Source organism: Typopeltis vanoorti, chromosome 24 (genome assembly GCF_054136105.1).
Source record: "Typopeltis vanoorti isolate ZY-2024b chromosome 24, IOZ_Tvanoo_1.0, whole genome shotgun sequence".
Lineage (NCBI taxonomy): Eukaryota > Metazoa > Arthropoda > Arachnida > Uropygi > Thelyphonidae > Typopeltis > Typopeltis vanoorti.
In genome coordinates this window covers 26,359,383-26,381,771 of record NC_143572.1, presented here as the reverse complement: position 1 = coordinate 26,381,771, position 22,389 = coordinate 26,359,383, and the positions used below count along the sequence as shown (strand labels likewise).

Genomic DNA, 22,389 nt, shown 5'->3' with positions numbered 1-22,389 from the left:
ATCCAGGTATGGAAATTTCCTAGAATAACAAAATAAATATGCTATTATTTGTAGATGATCAGGTAATAACATCAGATAAGGAAGACAATCTACAAAGAACAATATATAATTTAAATGTTATAGCAGAACAGTTTTGAATGAAAATTTCCATAGATAATACTAAAAGGCATTTTGTGGACAAACTCCAGTTAGAAATAAAATTGTTATTAATAATAAAATAATAGAACAGTTAAATACTTTCAGTTATCTTGGATGTGAAATATCTTATGAAGGAGAAAAAGACAAAATTAAAAACTTCAAAATTTTTACACATTATAGGCCTGATAAATAGAACACTCAATCCAAATATAGTACAAAAAGAAACACACTTAAAAATATATAATATTGTGGCAGTGCCCACATTAATATATGGCAATGAAATTTGGACAATAAACAAACAAGATAAACAAAGAATAAAAACAAGTGAAATGAGATTTATGAGAAGAACTGCAAAATACACATTAGACCAAAAAAGGAATGAAGACATTTAAAAAAAAAAAAACTGAAAACAAAATCAATAGAAGAAAAGCTAAACAATTATAAACAAAAATGGATAAAACATGTAAACCAAATGGCCAATGCTCGATATTCTAAACAAATACTGAAATATAAGCCAGTTGGAAAGAGAAGGCATGGTAAACCTCAAAAAAGGATATTGGATGGATAATGAGACCAGAACAGACCAATATGGTCTATACTCATAATTAGTGTTACGATGATGTTCCTTTGGCTTTTTTTTTTTTTTCCCTCACAAATTTCTCTATTAGATTAAAGTTGAAATTTGGAGGCCTCTAGTTTTAGAAGCTTTTAATTACAGTAATCTATCCTTTATCAGATCACATTTGTAAGACAGTTTGTCATTCTGATAATTGAAGTATATTTACATTTACTGAAATAAGAGCTAACAGGCTTCACTTCGGCAAAGTAACATATTCAAAATTAAGTGAAAGTGAAATTAAATAACATACTCAAAATTAAGACTTAAACTTAATTTTGAATATGTTACTTCGCTGAAGTGAAGCCTGTTGGCTCTTATTTCAGTAATTGTATTTGTGCACCTTTTGGCAAATCGTACAGTAAAGAAATAAGGCTCTGACTACTGAAACGTTAGTATTACATCTAGGTCTACCTACTCACGAGACCTCAAAAAAGGTCAAACTGGTCTGGGTAGTGACCTTCTCTCATAATGTAGAACAATAACACATCTCCTGGGAGCTATGTTTTACATTATGGGTAAATACTAAAGACAGTGATTGGAGCTTACCCCATCTTTACTATGAGTTGCCCAGCATTGCACTTCCAGGTGTTGGCTTACACTTGGTCTTTCCGAACTTTATATAGTTTTCTATATTCGGCATGAAACTCTTAGATTAGATTTCCTATCTTTTGAGTTTCTCATTTGGCTAAGAAATAATGTGGTATTCAGTATCCACTTAATTTTGAGTACATTTACATGGTGTTACACCAGAAGTTGATATGCAAGGGTAATCGATTAATTGAAGTACTGTTGCTTTGGAGGTCAGATAAATGGTAGATTTTTGTAGTTTCAAAAGTTACACCTTATGTGCAGTATAGTAAAAATCTTTCAAAACCAGGCTATAAAGCCAAAGCCAGTTCAGGTGATTTTCATTCTTTGTTTATTGGTCTTGTGCTAAATCAGCTTTTCATAGTAAAATTGTGCCTTTATTTTATTGGTTTTATTGTCACTAATAGTCAGTTTATATAATCATGCATTAAAATTAAATAGTAGCAATATTATCAGTGTTAATAGTCAAGGTAGCTCTATAAGGAAAAAAGTATACCATAATTTGCATCAAAAAAGAGTGTGGAAATACAATCTTTAACATTGTCAATTTCCTTATACTCTATTAAGAAAATTTCTGTTTCTAAATTGCATTTTTTTTTTCTACCATTGAAATTCTGTGGCCTGTTCATTAATTGAGAAGCTGAATCAGTGCATTTTAATTAAACAAATATTGTTTTCATAAATACTTTCTGTATCTTTTTTAATTTATTGCAATTTTTTAAAAATCTAATAATTTTCTAAATGTATTTGAAGACCTAGTTTATGTAATTTTTAATAACCTAGTTTCTGTTTCTTTTAGTTCAAGGATATAAATCGAGCACACAGTATACTTAGTGACTTAACAAAGAGAAATATATATGATAATTATGGATCTTTAGGACTTTATATTGCTGAACAATTTGGAGAAGAAAATGTTAATACATACTTTGTTCTTACTAGTGGCTGGTGTAAGGTAAGAATTCATTTCTGCATTATTTATTAAATTGTAATCATATTGCATATCTATACTTTTCTGTGATTATTTTTCCGTTGCCATGTAGGAGAAAACATATTAAAAATATGAAGATCATTTTATTGCTAAAACAGTTTTATTCCATCAAGAACAAATAAGTGGCATATTTTAGTCTTTTTTAAGCAAGATTGTTTTAGCTGTCATTTCTTATGTGAATTCTACCCACAAAGGGTTGTAGACTTATCATAGATTGGTACTGTATGGGGACTTAGAGATAGCCAATCCAGAAACTCTGTGCTAGAGGCCAAAAATTTAGAAAAACTTTTAAGCCACTTCATGTCTCCAATAAGCAGGGTGACAGTCTTGCATCAAGCCAAAAATTCGTCTCTTACTTACATTCATAGATATTCATACCCATGGTAGTATTCGAACCCACATTTTGTTGATTGGAGAGTGAAAATACTATCCACTTTGACTAAAGTGTTGGGATTTTTTTTTTCTCCTCTCCTGAACAAATACAGATTTAACAGCTGTAATATCTAAGCTATTTGTTTAGAACCAAGCAATCTAGTTGGTATTGTGTTAGTGAAGGACCTGTCAAGATTATCTTCCTGCACACAAAAAAAAACCTATAGCATGCTAATACCACATGTAAGTTGCTGGTTCAGCATTAGAGAACAACCATATCATTGTCATTCTTAAACATTTACAGGTTGTGTAACCCTTTGAAAATACTAGATGAAGATGGTTGTTCCAGAGAAAAGAATGGGGGCAGGAAAGTAGAATGAAAGAAGGGGAAGAAAAGCTAGTATGGTGGGTTTGAAGATGGACCACATATGGTTGCTGTTGACCTGCTGCATCTTGAGTTTTAGAGATACTTTAAAAGAGGAACCAGTTTGTCATTGCATCCTCATATTGTAATACTCTACTGGTATAATATATTTGCATTTTTTGATAAGGGGCATCCACTTATGAACCTGGAAAATTTAACATCAGGGATAAATGAGGTATTCTTTAAGCATTGCAATGACCTTGCAATAATCCTTTCCCTCAACATGGGGACCTTTTGCATTGCATCTTGATTTTCTTTATACTAATGGTATTGGCTATTGTCACTACTTTAAATCGAACTATTTTATCCATATATATGCCTAATTACACACCTAAAATGATATTTCTTAATTTCTATTTAATAAGAGTACCATTCCACATAAAAGGTCATAAATGTGTAGTACATTAATACTGGCATCAGTGCCCTAGGTTCAGTAATCTAGAAATCCTGCTCCAGAGAAAAATGGGATACATCTTAAAGCTCCAGTAAGTAGGGTAGAGTCTCTCTTTTATTGAGCCATATAACAAAAATCATCAATTGTGTGATATTCACACTCTCTCTCAAGCCTACATGTTGAACCCACATCGTATAGACTGGGGATCCTATCTGCTCAATTAACTGTGCTAGTAAGTTTTGAATATTATAAGAGAACACAGCGATTTTAAAGTCAAAGGAATTTAAAAACTTTAAAAAATTAGCACTTAGTTCTGCCTTCCACTACCAGGTATACCTGGCACCAATAAAATGAATTCTCATTTCCTTTCAGAAAGTGTGCTAGACTGTATTCATTAATTAGAACACTTAGAGAAAGACCACTTCCAGATGCCAACAGTTAAGCCATATATATTTCAAGCACCACTGTGACCACCATGAAAACATGTTATCTTCCTAAATATGCAGTCCTGAATAGCATGGCTTGCACTTCCTTATGTTTGTGATATTTCCTTTGCATTTCCTCTCATCCATTTAATAATTAAAGAACTGTGAAAAAGTCACACTTTGATTAATAATATGTACTCTTTTTTCTTATTATACAGGCACCTCCATGGAGTCCAAAGACTCATTGTGGGAGACCCAATCTATCCAAACAATCTCTCACACCTCTCCTTGAACTCATTAACAGACAAAGCACTCAACTGACTCTGGCATATCATTCCTCTAATTCACAACTCTTCAAGTAAAAAAATCTAGTCCTCGCACCCCTACTAACTGCACCTTTATTCAACTTTCAGGGATGACCCCTTCTGGTCCCGCTTGCCAAGTGCTGAAACATTTCCTCTGCATCTATCCTAAAAACCCCTAAAAGCAACATTTAAGTTGCTTTTAGGGTTTTGTAGGATACAACCAACTTCTGTAATCCACACACACCTTCAATCTGTCCTCATGTGGAACATTCTACAGGTCACTCACCTTCGTGGTCACTTGCCTCTGAATCCTCTTCACCACTTTCCTCATCCCCCAAAAAAACCCAGGGGACCAGACTTGAGAACAGTAATCCACATGTGGGCATATAAAGACCTTAAGGAAGTTGTTATTCCTACTAAGGAATAACAACTTCCTTATCTCTACTTGTAAATGTGTTCTTCAATAGCAAAGTACTTATGGCTACAGTAGCAACCTTAGTAATATGTCCTCTAAACTTTAACTCATAAACAGAGTTCAAGATCGGTACTATCAACATAAGAAGACTGAATGTCAAAGAAATGGAGCTAGCTGAACAAGTGGAACAAAAATATTTTGGGAAAATTTGGAGAAAAGAGCAAAGCTAATAATAATGGCAAATATTTGTTGGATTTCTGCTCAGGACATGGACTAGTTATTACTAACACCATGTTCCAACATAAAAATGTGCACAAATTCACATGGAAGGAAGAGCAAAGGAATAAGAAAAGTCTCATTGACTATGTTATTGTTGATAGTGATGTTTTCTTTCTGGTGCAGGACATCAGAGTGTACAGAGGATTTGAAACTGGAAGTGAACACTATTTAGTCTTGAGCAGGATAAAATTGAATTTCATTTTGAAAAGAAGAACGTGTAAGAAAGTTTTAAAGTGAATAAAAGTTGTGAAGCTCTCAAATGTAAACTATAGACTAAAATACACAAAAATTATTCAAGAAAAATGAAAGAGTTGAGAACAGGTACTTTGGAGATTCAGTAGCAAATCCCGAAGAAAACATTGATTGATTCAGCTAGAGAGGCATGTAATGAGGTTGTCTGCAAAGATAGCAAAATCAGAACTCTAAGGTGGACACAGAAAGTTAAAGAGGCAGTGAAGGAAAAGAAGAAAGCAGATCAAAAGTTCTTGTCAAATAAATCAGCTTTTGCTCTAAAAGAATACAGAGACAAATGTAAGAAAGCTAAACACTGTTTAAATTAGCTAAACAAAAGCTAAACAAAACAAAAGTCGAATTTGATAAGAACATAAAAAATAAATATCAAGAAGGTGGCAAAATAGTCTGTTGAAAAAGCTCAGAGTTGCAAGTCAGCAGTTAGAACTGAAGGAAGTACAGGAGGATAGTTTAATGTTAAATCTGTTGTGAGACAAAGATGTACATTATCCCCTCTCTTATTCATTATCTATATGGATCACATTATGAAGGAAAGTGGTATTAAACATGATTAACATGAAAAAGCTCAGAGTTTGCAAGTTGGCAGTTAGAACTGAAGGAAGTACAGGAAGATGGTTTAATGTTAAATCTGGTGTGAGACAAAGATGTACGTATCCCCTCTCTTATTCATTATCTATATGTATCACATTATGAAGGAAAGTGGTATTAAACATGATATCAGAATTGGAAATGTTAATGTCAGCTCTTTGCTTTATGCTGACAATGTTATACTTCTAAATAAATCTGCTACAAGTTTGCAAGATTCCCTGACTAAATTGAATAACTGTTGTAATAGATATGGTATGGTTTCTAGTCTTTGGTTCAAGTGTTTTATTTCTAACCCAGCTCTCAGATCCATCAGTTAAAATTGGTTTGAACACTGTTTTCACTAATTTCTCTCTTATTCCATATAAATTTATTCAGTCGACTTCTTACCATACCAGCTTTCTTGATTCTGTTGTCTATTTCCATGTTTAATTTACCATCTTTTTTGGGGGGGGGATGAGGAAAGTGGTGAAGAGGATTCAGAGGCAAGTGACCACGAAGGTGAGTGACCTGTAGAATGTTCCACATGAGGACAGATTGAAGGTGTGTGTGGATTACAGAAGTTGGTTGTATCCTACAAAACCCTAAAAGCAACTTAAATGTTGCTTTTAGGGGTTTTGTAGAATAGATGCAGAGGAAATGTTTCAGCACTTGGCAAGCAGGACCAGAAGGGGGTCATCCCTGAAAGTTGAATAAAGGTGTAGTTAGTAGGGATGCGAGGACTAGATTTTTTTACTTGAAGAGTTGTGAATTAGTGGAATGATTTGCCAGAGTCAGTTGAGTGCTTTATCTGTTAATGAGTTCAAGGAGAGTTATGATAGATTGTGTGGATAGATTCGGTCTCCTTCAGTGAGTCTTCAGACTCCATAGAGGTGCCTGTTAATAATAATAAAAATGATTACTTTGCCTATATCCTGGAACAACCGAATGTGACGTTAAAGAACTTTGTTGTAATATCTTTCACTAGTCATAGTTTCTTTTTCCAGCAGTTGTAGCTTGGTTTATCCATTAAGCATGATGTATCCTTACAGCATTACCGCAGCACTACCTTATCTCTCCCTTTCAAGAACCTTCATGCAATGGTATGCAGTACCACTTTTATGCCAGATCAAGTATTATCTAGAATCAGAAGGAAGCCAAAAATGATGCTAATCTGTAGAGTACATTAGCCCATTGGTGTCTTGTCCAATTTTTATGTATACAACACCACTGTAAATATGCTCTACAATGAGTTGTGGACAAAGTGATGGACTACAGGCCTTCGGGTGTATAGGTTTACTCATCGCAGACATCTTGCCACAGTTTGTTGAGATATCCGCATACCTGTGCTGCAGTGAAGCGGACTTGCCAGCCGACCTGTTGTGGTGCATCAATTGCATTTTGCTGTGATAACCAAAAATCTGTCTTCATGCTCCATGGCAGAGTGAGAGTGACCTCTTAACCAACATTGGGAACACAGTTCATTGGTTTGAAGGGCTGTCCACAGCTTGGATACAATGCTATATGAGATTCCAAAATATCAGTAATTCAATGCCCTCTCCAAGCTTTCCAATAATTCTTCCCACATGAAATCATCTAGATGATGTCTTTGAGCCATTACAAGACATCCAAGTTTGCAACTTTATTCCTTCGCAAAAAAAAGTTTCCTTCAAACATAATTTGCTTAGTGCACCCTTTTGTCTTTTATTCTGTTGAGTGCTACTGCGTGACCTCTTTGAAAATTTTAAACTATAACCACTTTCTACTCGAAATCATCAGTTATACAAATTAGCATAAGCTGATTTGTCTGAATTTGCATTGTAATCTTTAGCAATAGCGTTCATCTTTAAATATTAGACATCAATATGGTTTCATATATGCTTCTTAATCAGAGCTTTCATATGATTTTCTTAATCAGAGCTTTCATATGATTTGTTACCAAGTTAAAGCTACGTGATTACTCACCAACTATAGGAACAATAGTCGCTTTTATAGAGAGAGATTCTCAGTTGCTATTACTTGATCCTACATTCTTGTATCTTGAATTTCTTCCCTTACGTGATGCTTAAGATAGTTATCCTCAGTAACTTCCTTTATGTTGCATGTGCATTCTCCTTCCTCCAATCTATATCCTCAAAGTAGAAGTCACTTATAATGATATCTTTTCTTGTATTATCAAGGTTTATCTATATCCAGTTGGCAGTCGTCTTCAAGCAACCAGGTCTCTAGCAGCATCCAGCTATATTGTCTTCTTAATGTCTGTCACCTATCAAACCACATCAGATGTGTTGTCTGTACATCTGTTATTTATCACTGATGCTATCATTGCAGTTTGAGATTTCTGGCATGTTGTATTTAATTCATCTTCAGTCATTAGCAATACCCACCCTCTCCCTTTCCATCTTGTCTATCCACCCTGAGTACCATGTATCCATTACATTCTGTTCCTGAGGATCTCACTAATGCAATAACTTTTGTCCCCTTTGAGCTTACTACTTGCTAAGAATGTATCTGTAAAATGTATCTGTTTTAAGTTTACCTGTATTCATAAACTTAAAACTACTTATCACTTATCACTTTTCTATAAAGACGAGAAAAAAATTATTTAATTTAAAAACAATTTTTGAGTAGTTATCACTTTTCTTGTCTTATAAAGACAAGAAAAGTGATAACTACTCAAAATTTGTTTTGACACTCTTCTGGTCTTCTTTTTTCAACTCATTTAATAGTATTCATATCTTCCCTCATACCATACTTATCTCCTTTCAAATCATTCATTTCAACCAAGATCTATGAGCTTGTTTATTATTATTATTATAGACCTCCAGGAAGTCAGAACTCATTGATGGAGGCCATACTATTCATAGCAATTGTCATACCTGTTCTTGAATTTATTCATGCTACTTGCATACACAACATCCAAAGGCAATCCGTTCCAATCATACATTCATTCTCAACTTCCATGGATGCCCTTGCATCCTTTCCCCACTTTCCATAAAATGAAAATTTTCATCTATTGAAATTCTGTATGACCTTTTCAATCTAAAAACTAATCTAAATACTAAAAATCTTTCAATCTTAAACTGAAATGCATTAAAAATTATTTAACACTGACTTAACAACTACCTAGTTGTTAACCAATATATGACTAGTTGCTAATAATCAGATATTGGTGTTGTTGTATCAAAAACAACCTTATATAATATACACTGCTTGAAAAGAAGTCAAGAGACACCATAGTATGAGGAACAAACATCCATGGTGCCTACCTTAATACGATGCAGATGTACCTCCTTTCACTGCGATGACTGCAGCATTCCTAGGGGGCATACTTTACACAAGTGTATAATAGCAATCAGTGGGACTTTTGGACCATTCTTCCTGTAGGTATGTGATGAGGTCCTGGACTATTGTGGTGGGTATCTCTTTACTTCACCTGATGCTTCAGTTCTTCCCACAGATGTTCAGCAGGGTTGAGATCAGGATCTGTGGAGACCAGTCAAGTGTGATAATGTTAATGTCCTCAAACCATGCAGTTGCAGCAGCAATCTTACAAGGGTGGTCTGAAAAGTTCTCAGCCTCGACCATAGATGGCAATACTACCGGCAAGATTTTTTTTTCTAATTTGGTACATCTATCATAAGCATCCATGTGAAATTGCAAGTCATTCTATCAAGTAGTTTGTTTTATACAGCTGTCTGAAGCAAAAGTGTTGTCTGTATCCCTTGAAATTGATAAAATTGAGTATCGTGCAGTTATAAAATTCTTTGTAAAAGAATGTGTAATTCCAAAAGAAATTCATTCGAAATTCATAAAAAGTTTATGGGCGCTGTTCTCCTTCGTTTTCGACAATTAAGAAATGGGCTGCCGAGTTTAAATGTGGCCCTATCAGCCTTGAAGATGATCCATGTGAAGGTCGTGCAAAAAGTGTAACATAACACCAGAAATCATTGATCAAGTACACACGATAGGGTATTGGATGACCAGCGTCATTCAAAGTCAAAGTGCGTGAAATTTGCTGAGAATATAGGCATTTCAGAAGAACATGTACTATACATTTTGCATAAAGAATTGCAAATGAAAAAGCTTTGCGCAAGATGGATGCTGCACTTGCTCACAGCAGATCAAAAACTCGCTCGCATGAAAATCTCTGAACAGTACTTGGAGCATTTTAACAAGAATAAAACTAATTTTGCGCATTGACTTGTTACTATGGATGAGACTTGGATTCACCATTACATACCAAAATCCAAACTGCAGTCAAAATAGTGGACAGAAGCAGTTGTTCAGTGCCAAAGAAGACAAAGTTGGTTCCATCAGCAGGAAAGGTCATGGCATTGGTGTTTTGGGATGCTAAAGGCATTTTGTTTATTAATTATCTTGAAAAGGGTAAAACAATAACCAGGGAATATTATTCTGATCTTTTAACCAGACCAGATGAAAAAATTTGCGAGAGAAAAGACCCTGTTTGCAGAAGAAAAAAAAATCATCTTTCATCATGACGATGCACCTTCCCACAAAGGTGTTTTGGCAATGGGAAAATTAAGGGATCTTCACTATGAATTGTTGGAACACCCACCCTATTCTCCAGATTTGGCTTCCTCTGACTTCTATCGCTTCCCAAAACTAAAACTCTTCCCCGCTGGTCAGCATTTTTCTTCGAATCAAGAGGTGATTACAACTGTAGAGGGATATTTTGCATATCTTGCTGAGAACTACTACAGGGATGGGATAATGGTGCTGGAGCATCGCTGGAATAAATGTATTAGTCTTAGGGAAGATTATGTTGAAAAATAAAAATTTTTAAATTATAAATTCGTTTTTTCATTGTTAGACCGAGAACTTTTCAGTCCACCCTCGTATGACACGGTGCATTGTCTTTGCTGAAAAAGACAATGGGCAGTTCAAGAAATGCCACAAAGTAGGAAGCATTATATTGTCCCAAATGTTTAGATACCTCTTGGAGTTCAGTGTTCATAGCATCACAAACAGCGGTCTGAGGCCAAGCCAGGAAAAACAGGACCATATGATCACACTGTCACATCCGTATTTCTTAGTTGGGGGTTATTACACACACACACACACTGGTAAGAGATGTTCACTGGGATGGGAGCCACACCCATCCATCTGCTCGCAAAGGGTGTAGCATGATTTGTCACTCCATAACACTGCTTTCTAAGCCTCCATGTCCTACTGTACTCACTCTTTGCACCACTAAAGACTATGCTTTAGTTGTGCAAAGAGTGAGTTTGGTTTGGGTAATGTGAGATCTCCACGTTGCAAATGTACCATGAAACCTATGTTGTGAGCCTCGGTTCTGAACATTTTTGTGTAGCTTCACGATCCAGTCGATGTCTGGAACTCTGCAATTAATGTGTCTGCTGATGAATGGCAGTTTTTACATATCATCCTTTGTAGCACCCTCTGGTAACATTTGGTGGGTTGTCCATTGTGGGTAGCGCTTGCAATTGACTCCCTGTGTTTCCATCGTTTCCATCTCAGTATGGTATCACTGATTGTTGATCTTTTGATGGCCTAATTTGTCAACATTTTGCCGATCAGATAGGCCTGCAACATGGCATCCTATCACAGTGCCTCTTTCAAACTCTGTCAGTTCCTTTCTCTCAGCTATTTCACTCAGACACAGTTCCACTGACTTGGGAGCATCATATTCCTCTAGTTTATACTGGCTACAAACACATGACTCATTTTACATGGCATGATGCACCTTGCATATAGGGTGTCCATTGCCTTCTTTCTAAGCAGTGTATATTTATGTGACTTACCTATTAAAGATTATGAACATAATGTACATTTAACACCTATAGGACTAAGTTTTTTAATACATAATCCAGAAATCTTTCTCTAGAAATGAAATGTGGGATTTTCTCAAGTGACTTCAGGCCAGTAACTAAGGCAGTAGTCTACACACACACACTAGGTGGTGAAGTTCATCTTCCACTTATGGACATTAATAAACATCTGTACCTAATGCATGATTTGAACCCTTAGCATACCAGCTCTCCAACCATCAGGCAAGCTGATATTATGCAAAATACATATTTTTGTGCGTAATATAACAAAATATTATAGTTTCCATGAATTAAGGAACAAAGAGAAAAATCATAACTCTTGGGAAAAAGCATCTGAAAGTCAGGTATGTTATGTAAAAAGTGACGCTGAGTCTGGTTATCATATACAAATAAGTGGTGCTGTCAGCAGTATATGCAACTAAGCCACTGCATAAAAGCAGGCATTTTGGAGTGGTTTTCCATTTCATGTTTGAAGTGAAAACAAGAAATTTCATGATAAAATTCTTGGATATGGCTGCAAGACATCATTTAACCAATAAATTCAGGTGGTGAGCGATTGTCAAACTAGAAGCCAGCGAAAGGCAGGCTGAGATAGCCAGATAGTTGCATATGAATCACTCTGTGGTTTAGACTGTGAAACCAATTCCAGCAGTCACAAACCGCATCCTAGAGATAAAATGAAGGAAGGTGTGAATACATTCGCTCTGAGTGACCAATACCTCTGATTATCTGCTCCAAAACAGGAGTGCTACTATCTGTCCATGTCATCTGGACCAAAGACCAATGGAGATCAGTATCGCTTACAGACAAGTCTCAATTTGCTCTACAAAATGATACCAGCATCTCTGATCTGGAGAGAATCAGGGACACATTATCTCTCTGATATCATGAAAGTGACCTACGGTGGAGGTAGTGTGTTTAGGGAGGTAGCATCTTGTTGGGTGGACACTGACCTGTATGTGCTTCCTAGCTGAACTGTGAGTGATGCAACTTATAAAGATGAGGTCCTAGACCCCTATGTTCTTCCACATGCAGCTGCTATAGGAGATGCATTTATTGGACCAATATCTTCAAAAAAAACACTATCATATGTATGGACTGGCCATCCAGGTCTTCTCACCTTAATTCTATTGAGGATGTCTGGCATGCTGTAGTGGTGTTGCTGCTCTCAAACTGCTGCCTTCCCCCAAAAAATAACCCTTGAGGTTCTTATAAGAGCTATGCAGGAGAAATAGTTATTACCATCTGAGCTGCTGGACACCATTATAAGCAATATAAAACAGTGTTGTGAGTGCTGTATTGCTGTGAGGGATGACCATATTTCTTATTGAGGTACTTTTTTTGCAATCTCACATGGGCATCTTGTTTTTCACCATTGTCTTTGTACACATTGGCTATTGAATTAAACTATTCATTTAGTGTTCTTCTGGGGTTTCTTTCACATCTCAAATCACTTTAGAGAAGTTAGTACTTCTCTAAAGTGATTTGAGATGTGAAAGGTACAACTTGCCATGTCATGTTGTACCATCATTTTATATTGTGGTTTAAGCCAATAAGAATACAGTTTGGTTGGCTAAATCCCAAATTGCCAGTCCATCCTCGTTTGTTCAGTATCCGGGTAGATACCTAACAGGATGCACCACAAGAAAGTTGAGGATTGGACATTAGGTTAGAAGCACTGGTTGGTTCTCCACATTTCTTTAAAGGCTATGTGGAGGTCTATCTCTTCTCAGTTATTCAGCTTTGACCCAGTCCTGAGAAAGATTAGGGATGTGAACATATGGCATCAATGGCAATATCATATTAAAAATGAGGATATTAGGAAAGAACTTGACATTGTTAGCATCCAGGAATGTGTTAGCAGAGCTAATCTCAGGTGGTATGGTCACTTTAAACAGAATGGGAGAGGGAAAATTAGCAAAAAGATTAGCAAATAAGTTCTCTGCCAGGTTGGCAGGAAAGATGCAGAGAAAGACCAATATATAGGTGGATTGATTAAGTAAAAAGTGCTTATAGAAGACAGAAATATAAGAGCTCATAATGTTGGAGTCTTGGCAGGGTAATAGATTGATTTGGAGGAAAATTGTAGATAGGAAGTTAGTGGTGATGTAAGTTTATGTAGTACTATCATATCCTATACATCCCTTGAGGGTACATGTCAGTTATTTGATGATGATGGTAAGAACTTGCATACAGAAATGGGAAGATAAACCAGCTGTACTCTGCAAGGAGCAGCATGGGTTTATCAAAGGAAGGTCATGTTTTAGCAATTGGCTCATATTTTATAACATGGTATGGCTGAGTTGTTGAGCCAGGTTGAAAGGATACATTATGAAAATGTTGGATTTCGCTAAGGCATTTGATTGGATGCCACACGAAAGGCTGTTACATAAACTGGAGAATATGGGATTGGAATATAAACTCTTAACTTGGATTAGTGGAGGTTGACAGATATCAAAAAGTGGTGTACGGCGAGTGTGAATCTGCCAGATTTAAGGTGACCAGTGGTGTACTTCAGAGGTCAGTCCTTGGGCCATTGTTGTTCACTCTATACATTGACATTAGAAAGGGTCTAACAGGAGATGCGCAATTGTTTTCTAACGATGCAAAGATAGGCAGGGCAATCAGGGATGCTACTGATATCCAGCACTTACAAAATGATTTGAATAGGCTGGAAATTTGGGCAGATGAAAATGGCATTCAGTTTAATCTTAGTAAGTGTAAAGTTATGCACTTTGGCATGATGAGATTTCCAGAGGCATATTATATTAATGTGATTATAATACAGGAAACTGATGAAGCTAGGGATCTTGGCATAATGGTGGACATGAAGGAAGTTCAAAGGTCACAGAGCAAAAATTGCAAATACAACTCAGAAGATAATTGCGATGTTAAAGCAAACCTTGACATGTAAGAATAAGAAAGTCATTTTGACTCTTTATAAAGCCTTGATAAGACTGCACTTGGATTTGCTCTTCTGAGTCCAAGAGGATAAAGAAGCTGTGGAAAGGATGCAAAGAAGAGTTACAAACTTTATATCTGAATTATGGGGATTTAGATTGAGGACAGATTAAAAGTATGTGGATTACAGACTGTTTAACAGGAGAAAGAGGGGTTATATAATAGAGGTCTATAAACTTCTAAATGGATGTTATAGGATATCATCTGATGAAATTTTTTGTTATATGGAAGGTAGGGAGAGAACATGGGGCATCCATGGAAATTAAGTTTGTTTGCAGCAAAGAAAGGTTTTTCTCTCACAGAGCAGTGAGTGAGTGGAATATTTACTAAAACTTCATCAGTGTATATCATAGTGGTGTGCATGATGCTGCAAATGATTTTTGCTATGTGACCTTTTGAATTTCAAATTCCTAATCACCGTTACACCAAGCCTCATCAGTTTCTTGTAGCATAACCTTGATGTGCAAAGACTGCACGTTATATAGCTGTTATGATAAAAAGTACATTGACAGGTAGGGATAAGGAGGTGGCCGCTTAGTTTTCATTGTGATGTGAAAACACCTAGAGAGAGTCCAAAGACGAATAACGAAAATGATATCAAGACTCTGGAATTTTGGTTATGAAGTGTGTTTGAGAGAATGTGGATTGCAGAGGTTGGTGGATAGGAGGAAAAGAGGAGATATGATAGAGACCTTCAAATTAGTGAAGGAATTCTATCAGATTAATACAGAAGAAATTATAAAAAGAGTGGCTATTAAGATGGGAAGAATGAGAGACCATCCTTGGAAGTTGTATAAAGATGTGGTGAAGAAAGGTGTGAGGAGTAGATTTTTTATGTGGAGAGTTGTTGGTGAGTGGAATGCATTGCCTGAGTGCATTGTGAGTGCAAGTAGTGTAAATAACTTCAAAGCTTTTTAAATTATACATTTTTGGTCGTTTTATAATAGAAATACAATTTTATTAATACAGACCAGTATTTTACAATAAAAACATTTATTCAAACCTACCAGTTTTTCTAGCAAACTGTCTGGCTTTTTCAAGGCATTACGGAGATATGAAATAAGTTTTAAAAGAGGTAAACCGTGAGTAGACATAACTATACATAATAAATAACGGAAAAACTCACGTAGAAATATTATTTAATAGTATAATTTTCGCCTGTGTGTCACAGGCATCTTCAGTACAATAATTGGCACAAAAATTAAACACTAACTGACAATTCCAAAAAGCGCCACCTAAGTAGCTGGTATTTTTTTTTTTTTTTTTTTTAGGAAAGTTATTGACCTTTTTAGTTATCTTACACCAGCTACTTAGGTGGCGCTTTTTGGAATTGTCAGTTAGTGTTTAATTTTTGTGCTAATTATTGTACTGAAGATGCCTGTGACACACAGGCGAAAATTATACTATTAAATAATATTTCTACGTGAGTTTTTCCGTTATTTATTATGTATGGAGATATGAAAGTTAGTAAATGCAAATTAAAAGGAACATAAAAAACGTTGTAAACCAAACCAGTATCTATGGTTACACGTTTCGCTTGACAGAGATGACTTATTGTTCTTATTCATTATCATGCATGCGTGTTTGTTGTAGACTTGTAATGTGATTACTGGCTAGCTGTAGTTCAGATTGATTGAGAGAGAGGATCAAGTTTTTCAACGAACTGTTTAGAATTACACCCTGATTTCTGTTGAGGTTTCTGCCGGTTATTAGTACTATTGTGGCTTCCTTAAATACACGATGCCTGTAGTCGTCATCGAGATATGGCATGGAGTTGTTTTGCCAATCTGTCGTGTGGTTAGACGTGCAGAAATGATGTGCTAAGCCGGAAGAGATGCTTCTGTTGTGATTTACATCACCAACATGTTCTTTTTGTCTAATTTCTAAACTTCGTGAAGTTTGTCCAATGTAGGCAAGACCACAGGAGCAGGGAATGTAATATACTCCTGGATATTTGTAGAACGGAACTTTATCTTTTGGAGATCCTAAAACTTGTCTGATGTTGGTGGTTGGTTTGAAGACCACTCTGATGTTGTGGGCTCTTAGTATTCTTGCTATTTGATAACAAATTGACTTGATGAAAGGTATCACTACAGTAGAAATGTGCTGATGGTGGGATTCTTCTTGTCTGGGGTTGTCATTGTATAGATATTTTTTGATGATTTGAGGATATCCATTTTGTGATAATGTGTTGGCTATTAGTGAGAGTTCATTCTGTGTATCCTCCTCTTCTGATATAAACGTTTTGGCTCCATGTTTCAACATGTGGATAATACTCAGTTTGTGTGACTTGTGATGGTTTGAAGTATAGTGAAGATATCTTCCAGTATCTGTGGGCTTTCTGTAAATGGATAATTTGACACTGTTAGGTTGTTGTTTTTTTATCAAGATATCTAAAAAATGCAGTTGGTTGTTGTTTTCTTCTTCCAGAGTGAATTTTATCTTGCTATGTATTGAGTTGATTTTATCCACGAACGATTTTAGGTTGTCTAAGCTGTCTTGCCATATGATGAATATATCATCCACATATCTCCACCATGTAGATGGTCTTGGAGCGATTGCAGAGAGAATTTCTTTTTCAAGTTTTTCCAAGACCTCTTTCCTCTAGACATCACACAGATGTTTAGACACTGCCTTCAATCTAATTTCTTCAAGGTTAACAACACCATATACCAACAATTAGAAGGCCTAGCAATGGGAAGCCCACTATCACCATCTTGTGCAGACCTTTTCATGGAAAAACTTGAAAAAGAAATTCTCTCTGCAATCTCTCTGAGACCATCTACATGGTGGAGATATGTGGATGATATATTCATCATATGGCAAGACAGCTTAGACAACCTAAAATCGTTCGTGGATAAAATCAACTCAATACATAGCAAGATAAAATTCACTCTGGAAGTAGAAAACAACAACCAACTGCATTTTTTAGATATCTTGATAAAAAAACAACAACCTAACAGTGTCAAATTATCCATTTACAGAAAGCCCACAGATACTGGAAGATATCTTCACTATACTTCAAACCATCACAAGTCACACAAACTGAGTATTATCCACATGTTGAAACATAGAGCCAAAACGTTTATATCAGAAGAGGAGGATACACAGAATGAACTCTCACTAATAGCCAACACATTATCACAAAATGGATATCCTCAAAACATCATCAAAAAATATCTATACAATGACAACCCCCAGACAAGAAGAATCCCACCGTCAGCACATTTCTACTGTAGTGATACCTTTCATCAAGTCAATTTGTTATCAAATAGCAAGAATACTAAGAGCCCACAACATCAGAGTGGTCTTCAAACCAACCACCAACATCAGACAAGTTTTAGGATCTCCAAAAGATAAAGTTCCGTTCTACAAATATCCAGGAGTATATTACATTCCCTGCTCCTGTGGTCTTGCCTACATTGGACCAAACTTCACGAAGTTTAGAAATTAGACAAAAAGAACATGTTGGTGATGTAAACCACAACAGAAGCATCTCTTTCGGCTTAGCACATCATTTCTGCACGTCTAACCACACGACAGATTGGCAAAACAGCTCCATGCCATATCTCGATGACGACTACAGGCATCGTGTATTTAAGGAAGCCACAATAGTACTAATAACCGGCGGAAACCTCAACAGAAATCAGGGTGTAATTCTAAACAGTTCATGGAAAAACTTGATCCTCTCTCTCAATCAATCTGAACTACAGCTAGCCAGTAATCACATTACAAGTCTACAACAAACACACATGCGTGATAATGAATAAGAACAATAAGTCATCTCTGTCACGCGAAACGTGTAACCATAGATACTGGTTTGGTTTACAACGTTTTTTATGTTCCTTTTAATTTGCATTTACTAACTTTCATATCTCCGTAATGCCTTGAAAAAGCCAGACAGTTTGCTGGCGAAACTGGTAGGTTTGAATAAATGTTTTTATTGTAAAATACTGGTCTGTATTAATAAAATTGTATTTCAACTTCAAAGCTCATTGTGATAGACATGTTGCTGGCTGAGTGGGTCTCCCACAATAAGTCTGTTGGCCTCACGGAGGTTACCAAATAATAATAATAGTTTGCCTTTAGGGGTAGTGAGTGTATTTGGTGTGAATAAATTTAAGGAAAGGTTTGGGTGATTTATAGCCAAAGAACTCCCTGGAGGTCTCAGATAATAATAATGATACTGCTTTTCACCAAATTACATAAATATTTATCAGTTTTTGGGTTATCATGATTTTGTCTTTGTTCCTTAATTTATGGAAACTACTGTAGTTCTGCTCATTTAATTAAGATGGATGTGACATTATGCTTCCACGTCTCTATGACAACAGTAGGCTATTTGTATACACTAGTATATGTATGTATTGCCAATCATCTGTAATTATGAAATAGGCATATATTGGTGTGTTATATATTTCAAAACTTACATAATTATTTGAATTGAACAAGTATATGCAATAAAAGTTAAAAAAAAAAAGGGCAAGGTTTGATAATTAAATTTAACTAATTAAATTGAATAATTTTCCATAAAGTGTTCTCAGAGAGAGAGAGAGAAACATTTATGTATTACTTGAAATTAAAAACCTATAAGACTACAATATGAGTTTTCTGTTCACTTAGGCACTTTTCATTTTCTGTGGCATTATTACTGGTTGCTACCTCTGTTGTTGCTTCTGTTGCTGTTGTAATTTCTGTTGTGGCAAGTGTAAGCCTCGACCTCCTGAAGATTCTGGAGATTACTGTAACTTAAAAGTGAGTACTTTTTTTTCTCATTTTGTATTACTGTGTATTATTATATAAATCAGGTTACAACAATTTCTATACTTATAATGCAGTATAATATTTTGTCTGTGTGAATGAAGTAGTATACCTGCATTTAGAGAAGATGACCGAATCATATCTGCTCATTCATAAACAGATTAATCGCAACTCCCAACAAAAAGACATTTATTTAGCCATAATAATTTTGGGTATACACCAACATTGCATGACTTTGCCATTACTAGAAACAACGACATCAATCACTTAGCTCTGATTTTATTTATTTATTATTAATATTTTTTTTTTTTAATGATGGATAGCATGTGACATTTACTTTCCATCTGTTAAAAGCGTTGAGGTGAAAATATAGTAAAATGTGCTAATATAGAATCAGAAAAATTTTGATTTTCAAATTTCTAATTAAGTAAAATCTAAGAAAAAATTTCTCTCTCTCTCTCTCTGCAAAATTGTATAGTGTTAGTTTTTTTAAATAACCTATGAACAAAAGAAATGAAAATTGCATATTATTTTATCATGGGAATATGCATGACTTTCAAAGACTCACTGTGGAGGTCCAGCCTGTCCTCTTATTGAAAGCATTCACCAACAAAGCACTCTTGCAAAACTCAGTCATTCACCACTCTCCAAGTGAAAAATCTAATCTATAGGACTTAAGTTTTCATTAAGTTTAAATTAAGATTAAATTTTCAGGGATGACCTCATATTCTGTCCTCTCTAACCAAGTGTTGAAATATTTCCTCTACATCAGTCCTATAAAAACCTTTTTAGTAACTTGTTTCTATTATATTCTCTCTTTCCATTTATCAGCCAAGTTTAGCAATCCTCAAATCCTCATTCTGTCATCATAGGAAGAATTAACTCAAGTAATACCCATGGCTATATTTGCATTGAGATTCTGCAATATATCAAGTGGTTCATTCATCAACTACTGTTCCCCCAACTACTTCTGTCACTATAAAATCTTCACTTCGATGATGCATTTGTAGCATGGTAAAACTCAGAATTAGGCTTAATAGAAGGAGCACAGAGAAATAATTAGGTTTAATCATTTAGATATGTCATCTCTGTTGCAGTGACATCTTGGGAGATATGTTATAAAAATTGTAATAACACATGAAAACACACAAAATGATAAGTGGAAGAAGTTAGACTAGAAACCTAAAGTCTTAAGTCTTATGAGAGACACGGTACCTACTGTTGTGCAAGCAATCTAAGACTTAATGTTTCCCAAATCTTAGCAAGTTTAACCATATTTATTTAGATTATGTTGTTGTTTTTTAAAAAAAAATCTCCTGCTCATTCTAGAAAAAGTCTTTCAAGTTTGTATTTAGTGCAGTGAAGCATAGTTTTTCTCCATTTTATTATGTGCAACATATCCAAGGCATGGTCAGCTAGACCTGACTGACCATAATTGTGATAGCTGATGGATATTCTCCAAGGCAGATGTTGGCAGATCTCCCAGTTTATCCATAACATAACAAGTTGCAAGAACAAGGAACCTTGTAAACACCCAGCATAGAGAGAGTAGAGGGTGGATCTTCAGGAGAGCTGATAAGGATAGCAGTTTCAAATGAGATTTGAAAGCATTGAGATTATATTTCTTTAAAGTTCTGGATAATTTTTCAGAGATGCCTCAGATATATAAAAAAAGTAATAGCATTACTGTAATTATCTGTGTGTTGAGAGGAATGTGTTATGAAGAACGACTTTGTTAATCTTTTTGGCATTGTAGCCATTGGACAAAATGGTATACCAAATAAAGGAAAATTCAGCTGTGAGGGAAGCTGAATAGAGGTTGAAAACTGTTCACAAGAGTATGTATCTCTCCGTGTAGGTATATTTTCTGTAAACCAAGAAAGAAAGAGTGCCATTCGGAAGATGGGTGATTAGTATTCCAGAAAAGTCAGGCTATTGTCAACAGTCTTCAACCTCTGTTTGGCTTCACTCACAGCTGAATTTTCCTGAACTGGATTCTGGGGTACTAACTGTTGAAGTGGAGGAGGAAGGAGTGATGTGTCTGAGCTATGTGGCCAGATGGAGATCACATCTCCATCTGGCCACATCATTAATCCATCATTAATAAATCTTAGCTAGGTAGAAGATTTGAGAATGGCAGTATCAAGAGCATATTTTTCAAAATGCTCCATAAGACAAGAAGGTATGCCACATGGCCCACACATTACTCTTTTCTCCTCCACCTTCACCCCAGAAACCAGTTCACCATAATAAAAGAAAATAATGATGGCCTGCCTTTTCAGGAATGCTCTAATTACACATCTTCCCAATAGCACTCTTTCTTTTTCAGTTTGCAAACAAAATGTACCCAGGTAAATAGATACATACACAAACTTTCCTTTACAGCTGAATAATTCTCTTTTATTCACCATACATTACTATCCACTGGCTACAATACGAAAAAGATTAACAAAATTGTTTTTCCTCACTTCTCTCTCAACATACCAATTATAGTAATGCTATTACTATTCCCGGTATCCAGTTACCTCATAAAAATTATCCCGAACTTTAAAGAAATATAATCTCTGCAATGTTTTCAAACATCATTTGAAACTGTGGCAGCCCTTATCCACTCTTCTAAAGATCCACTTCCTTCCCTTTCTGTATCAGGTATTTGTACAAGGTTCCTTGTTCCTGCAACTTGTCATGTTAATGATAAAAATTAGCCTTCTGGTATCAAGGAAGACAACTGAAAATTTGCAAAAGATATGTTGACAATATTTTTCTTATTTGGCCCAGTATTATTACCCAATTTGAAGATTTCATCACCCACCTCAACACCATCATCCTCAAGTTAGAAACAAACAGATCTTGACTATTTTTGGACACAATAGTTGAGGTTAAAGTAGAACAAAAAAAATTTACTCAGCTTCTCTCTATAGGAAACCAACAAACACAGGACATTATCTACACACCACATCTCATCACCACCCAGTTAAAAAAATAGACATCATCCATTTCTTACATAGTAGGGTCTACAGAATTTCCACCAACATAGATAAAAAGAACCATGTTCTACTATATGTTAGTTCAGTCCTACTAAAATATGGCT

The 22,389-nt window shown here is 35.5% G+C and overlaps 1 protein-coding gene across 1 annotated transcript in view; it reads left to right on the top strand.

The window, feature by feature from the left end:
• The window catches only part of LOC150093036 (dnaJ homolog subfamily C member 5-like), a 101,442-nt gene that overhangs the window by 45,978 nt on the left and 33,075 nt on the right, over positions 1-22,389 (top strand). The window contains exons 4-5 of the mRNA XM_090413452.1: positions 2,145-2,297; positions 19,161-19,292. Coding sequence (XP_090269578.1) covers positions 2,145-2,297; positions 19,161-19,292 — 285 coding nt within the window. The remainder of the gene's footprint in view (positions 1-2,144; positions 2,298-19,160; positions 19,293-22,389) is intronic.